Source organism: Balaenoptera acutorostrata, chromosome 2 (assembly GCF_949987535.1).
Source record: "Balaenoptera acutorostrata chromosome 2, mBalAcu1.1, whole genome shotgun sequence".
Classification (NCBI taxonomy): Eukaryota; Metazoa; Chordata; class Mammalia; order Artiodactyla; family Balaenopteridae; genus Balaenoptera; species Balaenoptera acutorostrata.
This window is the reverse complement of record NC_080065.1, coordinates 61241140-61256296: the sequence shown is the minus strand read 5'-3', so window position 1 is coordinate 61256296 and position 15157 is coordinate 61241140. Positions and strand designations below refer to the sequence as shown.

The 15157-nt window shown below is 44.0% G+C and overlaps 1 protein-coding gene across 7 annotated transcripts in view; it reads right to left on the bottom strand.

Annotated features, from left to right (window-relative positions):
• Positions 1–15157, bottom strand: part of ARHGEF28 (Rho guanine nucleotide exchange factor 28) — a 307464-nt gene that overhangs the window by 145286 nt on the left and 147021 nt on the right. For 5 of the 7 annotated variants that reach the window (XM_057540604.1, XM_057540598.1, XM_057540597.1 and 2 more), the window contains 3 exons: positions 13914–14157; positions 2128–2180; positions 1496–1556 (listed from right to left, as the gene is read on the bottom strand). In XM_057540604.1, the coding sequence (XP_057396587.1) occupies positions 1496–1556; positions 2128–2180; positions 13914–14157 (358 nt within the window). The remainder of the gene's footprint in view (positions 1–1495; positions 1557–2127; positions 2181–13913; positions 14158–15157) is intronic. The other 2 variants (XM_057540602.1, XM_057540603.1) reach the window with 1 other exon arrangement.

Below are 15157 nucleotides of genomic sequence, written 5' to 3'. Positions count from 1 at the left end.
ATGCAATCTGGAGATGAGACATCCTGCATGTGAGAGCAGCAGCCAAGCTCTGGGCTTCAACAGCCCACGACAGTCATCCACGTGGGCACGTTTGCTTTCATTTCCCCTTCCTCTTCCCCTCTTCTGGAAGTAATTTATTACTCTTACCTTATATAGCAGAAATATTAAAGGTGTGCACAAAGCCCGGTATGGTCTAGTTTCTATTCCAATTTCAGTAGTACCTCCCACAAGGAGAGCCAGAAACCACCTCTGGCTTGGGGCCAAACTACAAGCAGCACAGCCAACCGACGCTGAGGGTACTTCCTCCTCACCCTGCTTTATTCTTGTAACTGCTTTGTTGCATGCCTGCACTCCCCAGGGAGCCCCCTGCTCCCCAGGCTCCGCGGGCCACCCACCTTCGCTATTAAGCTCACCCAGGGAGCTGTCTTGCTTTTCCCTGATTTCACATCAGCCCAAGCACTTGGCCACTGCCACAGCCACCACCACACCCCTGCAACTCCTCAGACTGCTCTGCCCAGGCACCTTCCAGGTGTGCGAGCTGCTTCAGCTTCACTGAGCCTGAAGAAACCAACTGGGCAATTTCTGGATCATCTGCTTCCCACTTATGAGCCCCAGACCATCCAAGTGCCCAGACGGGGCATCTGCTGACAGCCCAGGCTGTGCGTGTCCTCAGACCCCCAAGAGCTTCATCAGCCTCTAACTCAAAGGTAAGTCTGGAGCCCTGACTTTTTTACGCTCTGGTATTATTTGTGTGGACCAAGATGTAATCAGCCCTGATTAGCCCTGAAGAATCAGGAAATGCCCGAGGAGGAGATTTGGGGAGGTGCCCCTTGGGGAGTGGTGAATGACAATGCTTGTGAGCAGACAAGAATTCCCAGGGCCAAGGGGAGAAATACTTTCCCCTTGCCAAGGGAGCTCCTGGTTCCTTTGAAGGGACACCCACATCAGATCCATGCCCCAGGATAAGCAACTGGTCTTTTCCTGAGGCCAGGGGATAAGATCACAGAGGCTCAGCTCCAAGGGGCCCCCACCGGCTATCAAAATAGGATAGCGGTAAACTTGGGGATTCTGAGGCCAAGCAGGATGAAGCTACGAGTCTCAACTGCCCCATTTACCCTCTACCAGTGGGCTCAGTCGCATGACCTGAAACGGAAGCTGGCAGTGCCTACCTCATAGGAATAACAAGGTAACATATGACAAGCCCCGAGCCAACAACTGGCTCAGAGTAAAACTGTCTAGAAAAGCTTGGATTGCTTTTTTTGTTTTTATTTGTTTTGTTTTGTTTTTTAGATTGTAAATGGAGACTGAACCCCTGAAGTCATAGTATTATAACTGATGCTGCAAAACAAATTTACCTGTGTGGGTTTCAAGAAATAGACAAGGCTCCCAGAAAGGAAGATTTTATTTCTAAATAGATTTTCTTCTTGTCCCCTGCATACCTGGGTCTGTGATACCCCCATATGCGTGCTGGGGGAAGCAATATTTTGGAACATACCCAAATATAGACTGTCCTGGTCTTCATGTTCATTCAGTTGAACCACCGGGCTTTTCACACGCTGGAAAAGATAAAGTCAGGTGGCTTTTTTTTTACAAGTTACTTACTTGATAACAGTAATGTTTATTTTTGTAAATGAAAAAACAACCTAAGAAAACATCAGTAAAGACATGTTACATGTGTCACCACACATAAACAGAAAACTAGTCTTGTACGTAATATTAAGAGCTAGAAATAAGGGAAGAATCTGTCCCAAGCAGAAGCATGCCTAAAAGCTATCCATAGGTTATTTTATATTCAAAGAATATCTCCCAAGTTCATTCTTGCAATGGCATTGTTGGCAAACATCTGTAGATATCATCTTCAAGTACAAATTTGTGGAAAAGGTATACAGTCATCTTGCATATACAACTACGACCCAGAAAGACAGCTAGGTTTGCTCATCAAGAGTAGAGATCTAAAATTCGATAAAGGAAGCGATTTCAAGTTATTCTGAATGTGCCCTGGGACATATCCCTGAGGGTTTTTTTTTGCTTTGGGTTTTTTATCCTATGTTTATTACTGCTAGGTCTTCACTTCTACTTCAACTCTGGAGAGAAGCACAAAGATGAAAATGGGCAGGGAATCATTACCTTTACATTCTCCTTTCCAGGCGATGATCTGCTGGACACCGAATTCTTAATCTCTGCAAAAGGAATAATTCTCATCAGGATCTGCTGATAGGAATTTCCATTAAAAACAAAAAAGGAAGAAGAAGGAAAAGGAAAAAAAAAAAAGAAACTAGATGACAAATGTAAATGAGTTGCTCAGAGCCGTCTGTGTGGAGCTAGGTTTTAGATTAGGCTTCTTAAAAATCAACTCTCCGCAGAGCAGAGTATCTGATAACCTGACAGCCCAAGACGCTCTGGTATTATTTGTGTGGACCAAGATGTAAACAAGCCCAGGAGCTCTCACAGGAAATCCTGAGGAAGACAATGATTGTTAAATAAACAAATGCCCCTGATTCAGAAGGAAGGCTGTGCACTGACCGAAGCCTCTTCAAAACAGCACAGATTCTAAGGACGTGACTCGTACCTACCTGAGGAAATCCCACATGTCTCCTTCCTCAAGTGCCACCAATTTCATGTTTCAAAAGAGCCTAATTCATTCTAGATGAGGTTTGGTTTTCCCTTGCCCATTGTTTAATGTCAAGAACATCAGCACAGCCCTTGGGCTAGGACCTCAGACAGTGCCAGGCTCTGCACTAACCAGCCCCATGCACACCGGGGGCCTTCTCTCTGAATAGAGGCTTTCCTGGAAGCATCAGTGGTCATGATGTTCTGGGATGAACAGAAGGTCCACTTAAGGTGTGCTTTTCTCTGTGTCTTGATTGATTGGTTTCCTTCCCAAATACTCAGTTGTCCGTAAACAAGAGCCACTGTTATTGAAATAACCACCAAAAGTAGGTTTGGGCCTAAGGAAAACAGAAGTGTTGGGCACTCCTAACAAGGGCAGCTGGATGGAAATCTTCACCCTGAATTTGTATTGATATACAACACTGTGGGCCCAGGCCCTCCTCTTGACCCCTCAGCTTCCCTGCCCCCCAGGCCCTGCTGGATGCCAGCTCTGGGGAGCCCCTTAGTTTTCCCACCAGGTCCATTAACTAGGCATTCCCTCCTCCACTTTGCCACTCCTATTAATTTAAGTCACATGAGGCCTCAAACCTCCAAGTGGATTTATTCAAGCTCTTCTTACTTCCTGGCAACAATGCCAGTTTTCATCCATGTTTCTGCTTAGAAAAAGTATAAGGTTTTCGTTTAGGTGGCTTTCCATGATGAATCTTAACAAAGTAAGGATGGAGCAGAGAAGTCAACAAACACAAAGTCATGATATATTTTTCTTTAAATCTGCATAACAATAACTTTGAATTTGCTTTACATCAAGCAAGTTAGTAAGATATCTGCCCTCCACAACAGTATATTGCTCTTGAATTCATAATGCATATTAGCATCTATGATGAAAAATGAATGGGTAATAGCCTCAATTTCATGTGGTCATGTCAACTGACCTCAACAGGGAGTAAGGACAAGGCTGTAGCTGACACCCAGCCTGGGCAGCTTTTGTTCCTCAGCATCCACACCTACGTTTACATGCACACCCCACATAAGGCCTCCAGGTGGCAGCAGAGTACCACCTGCAGAACAACAGGGCCCGCGATGGGAATGTCAAAATGAGACAACTTCACCCTTCAAAAAAGCCTGCTGTTTAAGCACCGAAGTCCAAAACACTATGTTAAGAGAAAGTTTTCGTTCTACTGCACAGATGCAGAAAACTGATGTGAAGCATCTACTATAGTGTTTACCATATGGGAGCACAGCAGGTCTTCTGTTTTAAAATACATATACCCAAACCCTAAAAATTGGGTGAAGGAGGGTAACTAGAACTAAAGTTTCAACAGACACATCTGCATAGACAGCAAGAGAGTCACACACATTTTTACTGCCCATCACTGGATATTCCTTTAGAGACATTTCAGACCATATGCTTTTAAATGATAACAACTCTGCATTTCTAAAGAATTCTGTACCTACAGCACTGATGCAGAAGAATAATACACATTTTATTCAAGACTGCTGATGAAGAAGGCTCTATCAGCAGGTAATCCACCTGTAACAACAAAGGATGTGTTCACCCAGTAATGTGTTCAGAGCCCACCCCGGTGGTATGTTCAGATTCCAGCTCCCTGCCCCTCTCAAAAGGCCAGTCTTCATACACTGCCAGCCTACATTTTCCTTACAGTCTAATGCAATTTTGTTCAATATTCAAACAAATACTACAAACTATGTTAAAATAGACGTCGTCATAAAACGTATAATCATTTTAAAAACAACTTTCAAGGTTATAAAACTATCTCAAAATCATTAAAAATATTTGTGGGGCTTCCCTGGTGGCGCAGTGGTTAAGAATCCGCCTGCCAATGCAGGGGACACGGGTTCGAGCCCTGGTCCGGGAAGATCCCACATGCCGCGGAGCAACTAAGCCCGCGTGCCACAACTACTGAGCCTGCGCTCTAGAGTCCATGAGCCACAACTACTGAGCCCATGTGCCACAACTACTGAAGCCCGTGCACCTAGAGCCCGTGCTCCGCAACAAGAGAAGACACTGCAATGAGAAGCCCGCGCACCGCAATGAAGAGTAGCCCCCGCTCACCGCAACTGGAGAAAGCCCACGCACAGCAACGAAGACCCAATGCAGCCAAAAAAATTTTTAAATAAAATAAATAAATTTAAAAAAATTTGTGACAGGATAATCATGTATCTTTAATTAATCTAGGATGATACAGAACTGTATCTTAGCGCTTTTAAAGAATTTGGCATTCCTTCCACCAGAGTTTAATTAAATTGCTCCAGGAGAGTTTCTGCTAAATGACGAGGCTCCTTTTACACTCACCCACTGCACCACCAACTGCACAGTGCAATCAAACCACTCATTGCTATAGCAACCTTCAGCAGATAATGATATCAGTAACCCCAAGCTATTCTGTTTTAAAGGCCTATTAATCTCACCTTCAAGGCCCATCCAGAAGTAAGGATCTCCACCTCCTAAAACAGATTTGCCAAACATCATAAACATGTTTTTTATTGCCATACTATAATGGATCAAGAAATAATCTCTAATATTCATGTTCACCAGCGACGCTGCACTAGCAAACAGCATAAGATCAATACCAGTGTCTTGTTAGGAAACAGATTAGTCTAATAGATCTCAACTCTGTGCACAAGTCATACGGTCTCCTTTTGAGAAATGGGACCATGGAGGCTAGACTTAAGCAAAGAGAAAGCTTACGTGGAAAATACAGGGTGCTCAGTATTCTCCTTCAGCTACAATTTGCTGTGCAATCTGACTCCTCCCCCAGGAAGGAGGCAAAAAGGATCTCGATCAGAGCCAGCCAGACAACTACTGCTGCTTCACCCCAACCCTCAGGTTCAGCTCTCCACGATCAAGTCCCCAGCTGGGTTAGACATGCAGGGCAGCATCAAAAGCACAAAGGAAAACGCGGGTCATGCTCTCAGCTTGCTCTGTCTGCCCCACAAATGCCCAAAGGGACTCATAGGGTAGTTCACAGTCTTTGAATGAATCCTCTTCTCCCAGTAGACTATTAGCTCTGGGAAGGCTGGGTCCAAATCAATTTAAGCCCAACACCTGTATCTCCAGGGCCAAGCAGGGTGCCTAGCATATTACAGATGCTGAATAAATGTTTCTCTCCTCGATGTAGATCTGACAGCCCAAAATAACTGATGAGATGTAATAGATCATTAGGGACAAGAAAGGGAAAGTTGTTTACTTTATTAAATTACTAATTCAAATACTCCAATACCGGTGCTATTTCATCACAACTTCTGAACTGCCAGCTGGATGAGACAGATGAATGCTTTTCCCCTGGCTTTCTCCCACCCCTCCAGCTCTGCAAGCCCAAAAGTCACCCTTTCCTCTCTAGTTACGCATTGGAGTTTCACTAAGAACTTCACTTCACGAATCACCTTAATATTTTACCCTAGTGTGCATGTCTGATTCACAACTGCTAGAGAATTAAAATGGCAAAGGGAAAAAATTTGAAAAACCATCTACCGCTCTCAATTCAGAGGCTATTATAACACTCTGATCTTTTGTTTCAGTATCTCAATTACTCCCTTTTTTTTTTTTCTAAAGGTGGGAATACTAATGCCAACAGCTATCAGTTGGCATTCCCAGTATAAATATGGACTGGGAGAAACAATGAGGCACTTATCAACAGAAATATCAACATGAGCCCTGTTAGTCCATGAGTCCCAACGTTCCGTATAATTTAACAAGCTCAACCGGGCCCCCAGTGATCCGGGCCCCCAGGATCGGCAGTCAGGGAGAGGATGTTAAGGCGAGAGGAGACCTCAAGCAACTCAAAACGTGTTCTTTTACAATATAATTTTTACATTTCTACTCTGCATTCTTTCAGAAAGAAATTAAGACATCTTTTTTGAAATACATAGTGTTTTTTTTTTAATTCAAATTATTCGTGACACTTTTTTGAGTCACAAAAGTAATTAAGAAAACTTGAAAGGGACTGAGGAAAAAAATCAATAAAACCACCATTAATCGTTTAGTATATTCCCTTCACACATATACACATATATATTTGTATTTGTATATTTGTATTTGTATATATATGTATGTATATACATGTATGCATATGTGCATGCATATAGATGTATATATGTATGTATATACATATATACATATATGCATGTATATACATGTATATATATGTATGTATACATATATATAACAGCTTTGAGGTATAATTCAATACCATACTATTCATCTATTTAAAGTGTACAATTCAATGATTTTTAATATACTCAGAGCTGTGCAATCATCACCACAACCAGTTATAGAACATTTTCATCACCCCAACAAGAAACCCCATACCCATTAGCACTCGCTATCCATTTCTCCCCGACCACCACCGCTCCCACCCCAGCCCTAAGTAACCACTAATCTACTTTCTGTCTTAATGGATCCCATTTTGGATACTTCACATAAATGGAATTATACAATATGTGGTCTTTTGTAACTGGCTTCTTTCACAAGGCATGTTGTCAAGGTCCATTCGTGTTATAATGTGTCAGTGTCTCATTCCTTTTTATTGCCAAATACTACTCCATTGTATGGATAGATCACATTTTGTATATCCATTCCTCAGCTGATGGACTTTTTGGATTGTTTCCGTTTGGGGGAGTTATGAATAATGCTGCTTTGAACATTTGTGTTTAAGTTTAAGGAGACCTATGTTTTCGTTTCTCTTGAGTATATACCTAGGAGTGTCATCACTAGGTCATATGGTAAATCTATGTTTAATATGCTTTTATAATATAGATTTTTTTACATCTAGAGTATGCACTCTCTCCCACCCTCCCCACCCCCCATCTCCATAAAATCTCAAACAGTCAAAAATTAAGTCATGGAGTAAAATAAAAGATACCACCCTCAGCCCCAAAATTTGGTGGCAACTATCAACTAAGCAGAAGCTCTAAATCATCATATTTTAAACTGAGGTCAGGACATAATTTTCCTAATTTACTCAACTGCTTGAATAAAATGAGGCAAAGTCATCTTTCAACAATATAAACAAGGTTCAATTTTCTCTTGGGAATACTTTTATGTCCCTAAGATTCCACACTTAGAGTCTACTTCAATTCAGGGGGAAAAACTCCTTAAATATACCTTCAACTTATAAGCTTATTTCAACTGTATTAGACTCCTCAGTTGATATGCTTAGTAAATGCTTGTCCTTCCTCCTAACTAATAGGACCCAGCTGGAAGAAAGTATCCATAGCAGATGGGAGCAGAATCCGTTGTATCTAGGTGAATTCTGAGGAATCTGAGATTCTTTCCAGCTCAAACTAGGATTCTTTAATTCTATGATGAACTGGGGGAGGCAAGGTGGAGAATTTTTCTTTGTATGTTGAGAAAAGACTAATATTATTATAACAATACACAAAATGAGCATCATATCAGCTTGAGATCTTATTTTGGCCTTTTAAGGATGAAACTCATTCTCTTCTGTAGGCAGGAGGAGAACATGGACTGGCAAAGTCAGTCTCTAAAAGAAACAGAGAGAAGACGGAGCCTCTCTGTCAAATGAAAGAAGCACAGGTGACTTCCTGGGGCTGCGAAGTGCATTCTCCGGGTATGGAGTGTAAGTGTCTTGCAAATGCCCAGGTACCTGGCTTCTAGGCGAGCAACACTGACCAAGTCCTTGGATGGATATTCCACAATGAGGCTAAGATAAGAGCTGTGTATCCAGCTGAGTAATCACCCCTGCAGAACAGCCTCCCTAATTGCTGTCCTAAATCCCCAACACCTCAGGTCCCAGCCACCCTGGTTAAAGGACCTGCATCTTGATAAGACATTGGAACCATATTCAACAGTTCTAAAAAGACATTGGGCCACAGTATTCAAAACGAAAAATCTTGGAAAGGAAATTTTGCACGGATAAAAGACTTCTTGGTTTTCCCAATAATATCTCACAGGAGATATTCAAATAAGGAGAATCCATCACATGATATCGCTCATATGTGGAATCTAAAAAAAGGGTACAAATGAACTTATCTACAAAAGAGAAATAGAGTTACAGATGTAGAAAACAAACTTACGGCTATCAGAGGGAAAGGGGAGAGGGATAAACTGGGAGATTGGGATGGACATATACACTCTACTATATATAAAACAGATAACTAATAAGAACCTACTGAATAGCACAGGGAACTCTACTCAATACTCTGTAATGGCCTATATGGGAAAAGAATCTAAAAAAGAGTGGAGATATATAGATATATATATATAACTGATTCACTTTGCTGTACACCTGAAACTAACACAACATTGTAAATCAACTAGACACCAATAAAAATTAAAAAAAAAAAAAGGAGAATCCACCACACAACTCCCTCTTCCCATCTCACTCACTTAGAGCACACAGAGAAGAGCTGCACCCCCGTCTAAGGAATGTTCAAGCAGAAAATCTGCTCACCTGGTCACCATGAGGTGAAGAGCTATGTCCTGATATCTCAGCACACACATGATCACCACTAAGCCCGCTCTAGCCACGTGCTGTAACTTGCACTCATCACAAGATAGTGTTGGCTAAGCATCCACAGTCAGATACTGATCAAGGTGCCCCACCTGTATTTTCTCATTTAAACCTTATTTTGAAGGAAGTATTAAATGACACTCCCACTCTACCATTTTCCACAAAAGGAAACACAGCTGAGTAACTTGCATCCTGTTCAGAAGCCAGTTCATGGCAGAGCTGAGGTTTTTAGCAGAGTCTGCTTGTTGCTGATGTGTCATCAAGACCTGTCTCTGCATGTGGGTCACAATCTCCCATCGTAAGGAGTTTATGAGACAGGTCGGTCACATGGAAGAGAGCTCATTTCAAGGCAACGATTCCAATTTTGCACTTTTCCATCACACAAAAGCTGGAGAGAACTCTAGAGCAGCAGTCCGAAGACTAAATAGGAAAACAGTCTGTTAGAGAAGGGTGGTGGGTATCTACAGTGTGGTGGGTAAGAATTTACCCACCTGAGTTCTGACTGCCTGAGCAAGCTGTGTCACCTCACACAAGTTACGTGACCTCTCTCTGCTACCACCTCCTTGTGCACAAAATGGGGAGAATTGATTCCTGACTCCCAGAAATGTCCTTCTCTCCATGGCCACTGGGACGTGTGCTCCCTGAGTGTGCAAACTTGGCTTGGCTCCCAGCTGCATCCCCAGCGCCTCGAGCAGTGTTCGTCACTCCACAAAGGCATGAGTGAAATTCAATGAAAGTAAGCTCCATGAGATGAGGGCTTTTTCTCTTTGCCTTTTTGGTTACTGCTTCATCACCAGTGCTGAGAACAGTGCCTGGCAGAGAGTGGGCGCTCAGTAAAGACTTATTGAATGGGTAAGTCAATGGGCCTGCAGGGCTCACGTCTGCCTGCCTAGACCGGGCCTTGCGTTTGGACCCATGGCCTCTCACACCGGATGGTGAGGAGGAAGCCCCTCTGAGCCCACTGGGAGCTGCTGCCTCAGCTCTGAAGGAGATGATTTTGCCCTCTCCCTTTGTGACTGGCACTCGTGTCCCAATCCCTACTCCTATGTCCTCGTTAAATGAGAACGTGGAAGATAATTAATGGGGAGAAGTGAACACAGTAAAGGACTAGTCACATAAAAGTCGAGACAGCAAATTACACAGGTTTTTTTAAAAACTCCAAAATAATGAAAGAAAATGGATTCATACAGTGAGTGGTCAACAGTATTGCAATGGTTGCTTGTCTTATGGCCCCATAGACTCTAGGCAGGCAGCAGCCTCCTGAACAACATCAAAAAGTACAGTGGGCTGTGTGGCGAGGCATGGGTGATCTCAGTGCTCAAGATGACCATGAGTAGTTTTAAAAATGCCTCCCTAGCTCCCTCCCAGTGTGAGCATTATGTACTAATAGATGGAGAGAACCCACATGATCGTGAAAAAGGAGGACATAAGCTTAAGAAAGGGCAGGATCAGGAGAGATGAGGAAGAGCAACATTTCCAAAGCACCTTCCACAGACCACTTTCATGAGATGCTGAGAACTAAGAAAAAGGGATTCTCCCACGATCAAGTTAGAGAACTGTTAGGTTAAACAAGAAACACAGGTTTCTTGACTGCAAGACTTCCTAGAACCTACAAAACGTTAAATGTATTCTCAGTTTCCAACAGGAGGGTTTCATATATAGCATTTTCTACTTATTTGGACAAAGAATACTTATTTTTCAGAGCATCTTCCAAGGTTGGTGTTCTGTACAATGCTCTTTAGGAACTCCTAGAGTAAGAGATCAAATAACAACAAAGGTGGCAAGGGACAAAACGGAGTCAGTTGGTGGATCAATACATACTCATAATTAGCTTACATCTGAACACAGTGAAAATGAGGTGACCTTTTGGCCATTTAATTCATTTGGAATAACATCCCATCATTCTGGGAGGACAATTACAATCATGAAATTATGGAAACATAATTGGTTCAGAGACAATAATAAAACCATTTATCACACTAACAGAGAAAGTAAATTTCCAAGCTAAAGGTATTATAATCTTTTAATCAATGGCAGCTACAGATACACACTTACAAGTTCCCTCTCTACCCACTGCCCCGGGAGGGAGAACATGATCTATTAAGAATCTTCTGTGAGATCTCAAAGGGAAAGTTTGCTTTGGGGGTTAAAGGGAAAAACAACAAACAAACAACCAAGCTCTTACACTCAAAATGTTTTGTTCTTCCAGTTGAGTCACCTGCAGGCTTATGAATGAACAAAAGCTAATTGAATGCTTTCACTTTAGGTGAATACTGCCCTCTGCTGGAATGTGCACACAGTTTCTAACATGTCCTCCAAACGTATACAGATAAAAGCACGGTCTACAGGGTCTGTAAAATATACACATTAATTATTTGGCGTTAGAGAACTTGAGTTTCTGTGCAAATTCTTTTTGCTTATTGGTTGAGTGACTTCAGTCCAGCTGGCAGCCAGGTATATTAACTTGGCTGCCCCCTTGGGCCCATCAAACTCAACCTGTCTAAAACTGAGTAGGTATTTTGTCATGATCCTGCTTCCTGTAAGGCCTGTCTCGCACAGGGACACACCAGGAATGGAAGAATCAGCCTTCTCCCTTGCCACTGACACCCACCTGACATCCTACACCTTCAGGACAGTATCCATCGGTCCCTCTGTCTCCAACCTCATTATACTGCTACGGTGCAGACCATCTTCTGCATTACTCTCAGCAGCCCCCGGCCCCTCTAACCCATTCTTCACACTCTCACAGAGTGACCTTTCTAAATAACAACCTGATCTAATTTGCTTAAAACAGTTCCCAGAGCTGTCAAGGTGGAGTTCCAGTTCCTTGCCTTGTGTACAAGCCCTGCTGATCTGCCTCTCTTTCAGGCCTATGTTCCTGGCATCATATACACACCCCTATACTCCAGGACCACAAAACAACTTGCATCTCCCCCAACGCATCATCTGGTTCAGGGCTCTGTATTGCATATAGGCCCATTGTCTAGAATTCTCTTCCCTCCCTTAGATCACAGCTCCAGGGTCACCTCCACCAAGAAGCTTTCCCTGACCACCCCACCATCACACGCCACAGAGTTCTCACAGTATTACTTGCCTATGACTCCTATAGCACTTATAATGTGCTGGGACAGCTTGTTTTTCTGCGCTAGTCCCAAACGGTCAGTCCCTTGAGGGCAAGAACTTAGAATTTCAGCACTTGTTTAGACCTCACTTTGTTCTAAGTTAGTTTGGAGGTGGGTTACAAGGGAAGAAAAATGTATACGATGATAGAGTAAAAATCAGAAGTTGATTTTTAAAAAAAAAAGGAAAAGCAAGAGTGAAGGCTTGAGAAATAAGGGTAATATCAAAACGCGGTCAGCAGTACCCTATAATTTGCAACCGGCAGGCCAGAAACTTAGCCCCAGGTTTACCAGCCAGCTAGAAGCAAGAAACCTGATCAGTTACAGTCAGAGTAGTAAAAGCCAAGCCCAATGCTCAGGAGATGACAGCGCTCGTGACATGAGCCCAGAGTTTTCTCCCACGGGTCTGCAGGAGAAAGTGTGAAACTCACCACCACCTCCTTGGGCAGGTATGGCAAGCTGCAGCTCCCTCCACGCAGCCAGCACACCATCCACAGGGGAGAGCAGCGAGGGCAACTCCACAGGGGCCCAAGCGGCGCAGCTTGGGTGGGAAGCTCAATTGGTTGGCTTAACCCGGGACTGAGTGCAGGTGCGTGGGGCACACACACTTAGAACAACCGGTCTTCCAGCTGTCGACACTGGTGGCTTGGGAACAGGAGTCTTGTCCTGTTTTTTCTCCCTAATCCCAGCATCTAGCATGCTGCATCTCACCCTTATCAGACTACTGTCGCTTTACATTAATAGATATTTTGTAATGTCTACTCCACTGATCTGAAATTAAGTAGATAATATAACCCTACCCCCAGACATAAATAAACCTAACCTCGCATTTAGTTTCAAAAAATAAAAAACACTCTAAAATATAAAGCAAAAGGAACGTAATTGATAATAAGATAATATGTATTAAAACCTTTGCCCTAACTACCCTGGAAGACTTAGTGACGTATGGTCAGATTCCTAAAACTACTGGGTTTTGGAAAACAAAAAACAAAACGACAATCCATTCCATATAAATAGTACAGGAGTATTCAAGAACAGAGGTAAGATACTCCAGCGAATCAAAACCCGTGTTGATTACTAGGACTTGCTAACAGATCAGACCTACTTGCATACATTAAAGGGGAAAGAACCTGAATTGAAGTAGAGATCACACGCCCAGACAAACTGCCAAGTTAGAGAAAACGACGAAGGACGATATTCCTGCCTACAAGCTGGGTGTTACGTCCAGGTGCGCCATCAACACGACTCCACGTTACGATGTGGAACAGAGTAGTGACAATGTATTTTAAACATACACCTCTTGCTGTGGACGCCCACCTCGAGCAGGTTTGTACATTCAGTCTCTGAAGCTCCATCAGGGCTACGCAGGGTTGGGTAGGGCCGCCTGTACCCTGAAGAACCCCCAGCGTGCCCCACCCCCCGTCACCTCTACACACCAGACCCCATGACAACAAAGACACCCTCACAGCCTCCATCCTCTAAGGCCCCCTGGGCCGGCACAGAGCAGGAGCCCCACAGAGGTGGAGCAAGCTGGAGAACAGGTGAGTGACGGAGGGCTGAACGGAACGAACGGACTGAACTTGGAAATGAGGGGAACACTCTCTGCGTGTCAGGAGAGGTCCCCAAAGATCAGGAATGTAGGAGGAACCCAGTAAATGCTAACTGAGTAAAAAGTGGAAACACACAGTACCTTCGTTCGGCGCTGCTGGAGGACCCCGGGGCCCAGCGGCACCCCAGCACCCTGCTCTCGCCTCTGAGTCCCTCGGCTCCTGCTGTCCTCCACCACACACTTCAACTCCCAGGTGACCAGTTAGTTCTGAGCACTTTCTGGGTTCCCAGAGTTGGGAAGGAGCACGCGTACCTTCTTCGGTTTCTGCAGTGCTGGAGGGCATATCTGATTTTTCCTCTGACCTAGCTTCTTGCTCTTCAAAAGCCTAAGAGAGGAAGGAAAAAAAAAAAAATCACTGAAAGCCATTTGAGGCTTCAGATAAGCAACAAGAGATGAAAATCACAATCGAGCATCTCAGAGCCGGGACAGGCCAGAGGCATGGCCTGGAGAGCAGATAGGGTGGTAAAGCTGCTGGGAGAACATGTAAGCAGCACCCCGGATGACATGAGAGACAGCGGGAGAAACCAGAGACAAGGGCCAAAACTGTCCCTGCCACTAGTCCTCACTGCTTCCCCAGATCACACCACCAGAAGGGTCTCAGGAACATGACGCATGAACCAAACAGGGGACGGGGAACAGAAGATCTTGAAGATCTTGAAACCTGTAAGGACTTCTGTTTGATGCAACTGCCCACCTAGACCCACCTCCATCCACACCCTAAGTAAGACACAGGGATTGGGGGCCTGGAGATGGGGGCAGGACCACTATTACAGGGAGGACCCAGGATGAACATAAGCCTCGGGCTACATGTTGGCACATGCTGGTGCAGGCTGTCCCTGGCCAAGACTGAGCTGTGATCTGTAGAGAGAAGATGCCCTTAGAGCCCTCTGTATTTTCTTTTCAAATAGATTCCCCACAGCCAGTGAAAATGCGAAGAGACAGAATTATGTGTTGATGTGTCAAAAAACTGCCCAAGACTGCATCAGCACATGTTCCAAAACAAATACATGGGTAAACTGAGGCAAGCAACCCTACAACTGACCCAGAGCCCTGAATCCCCCCCGCCGGGCATGTTATTAAGCTCAGCATACCAAGTGCCTTGCTCATGACTATTTCAGGACATCCTGAGGCAAGAGCAAAAAGAACATGAAAATATACATAACTGACCAAATCACAAAGAGGCAGGGAACAAGCAGTACCCGGTCACCCACCCCCTGTGGCTATTAACCGCTCCCAGCCTTACTCCCAGGACACAGTACTCTCTCTTTTAGGGCCCGCCATGGAATTAACGGATGGACCGAAGCAGGTATATGTCTGGAGAGGTA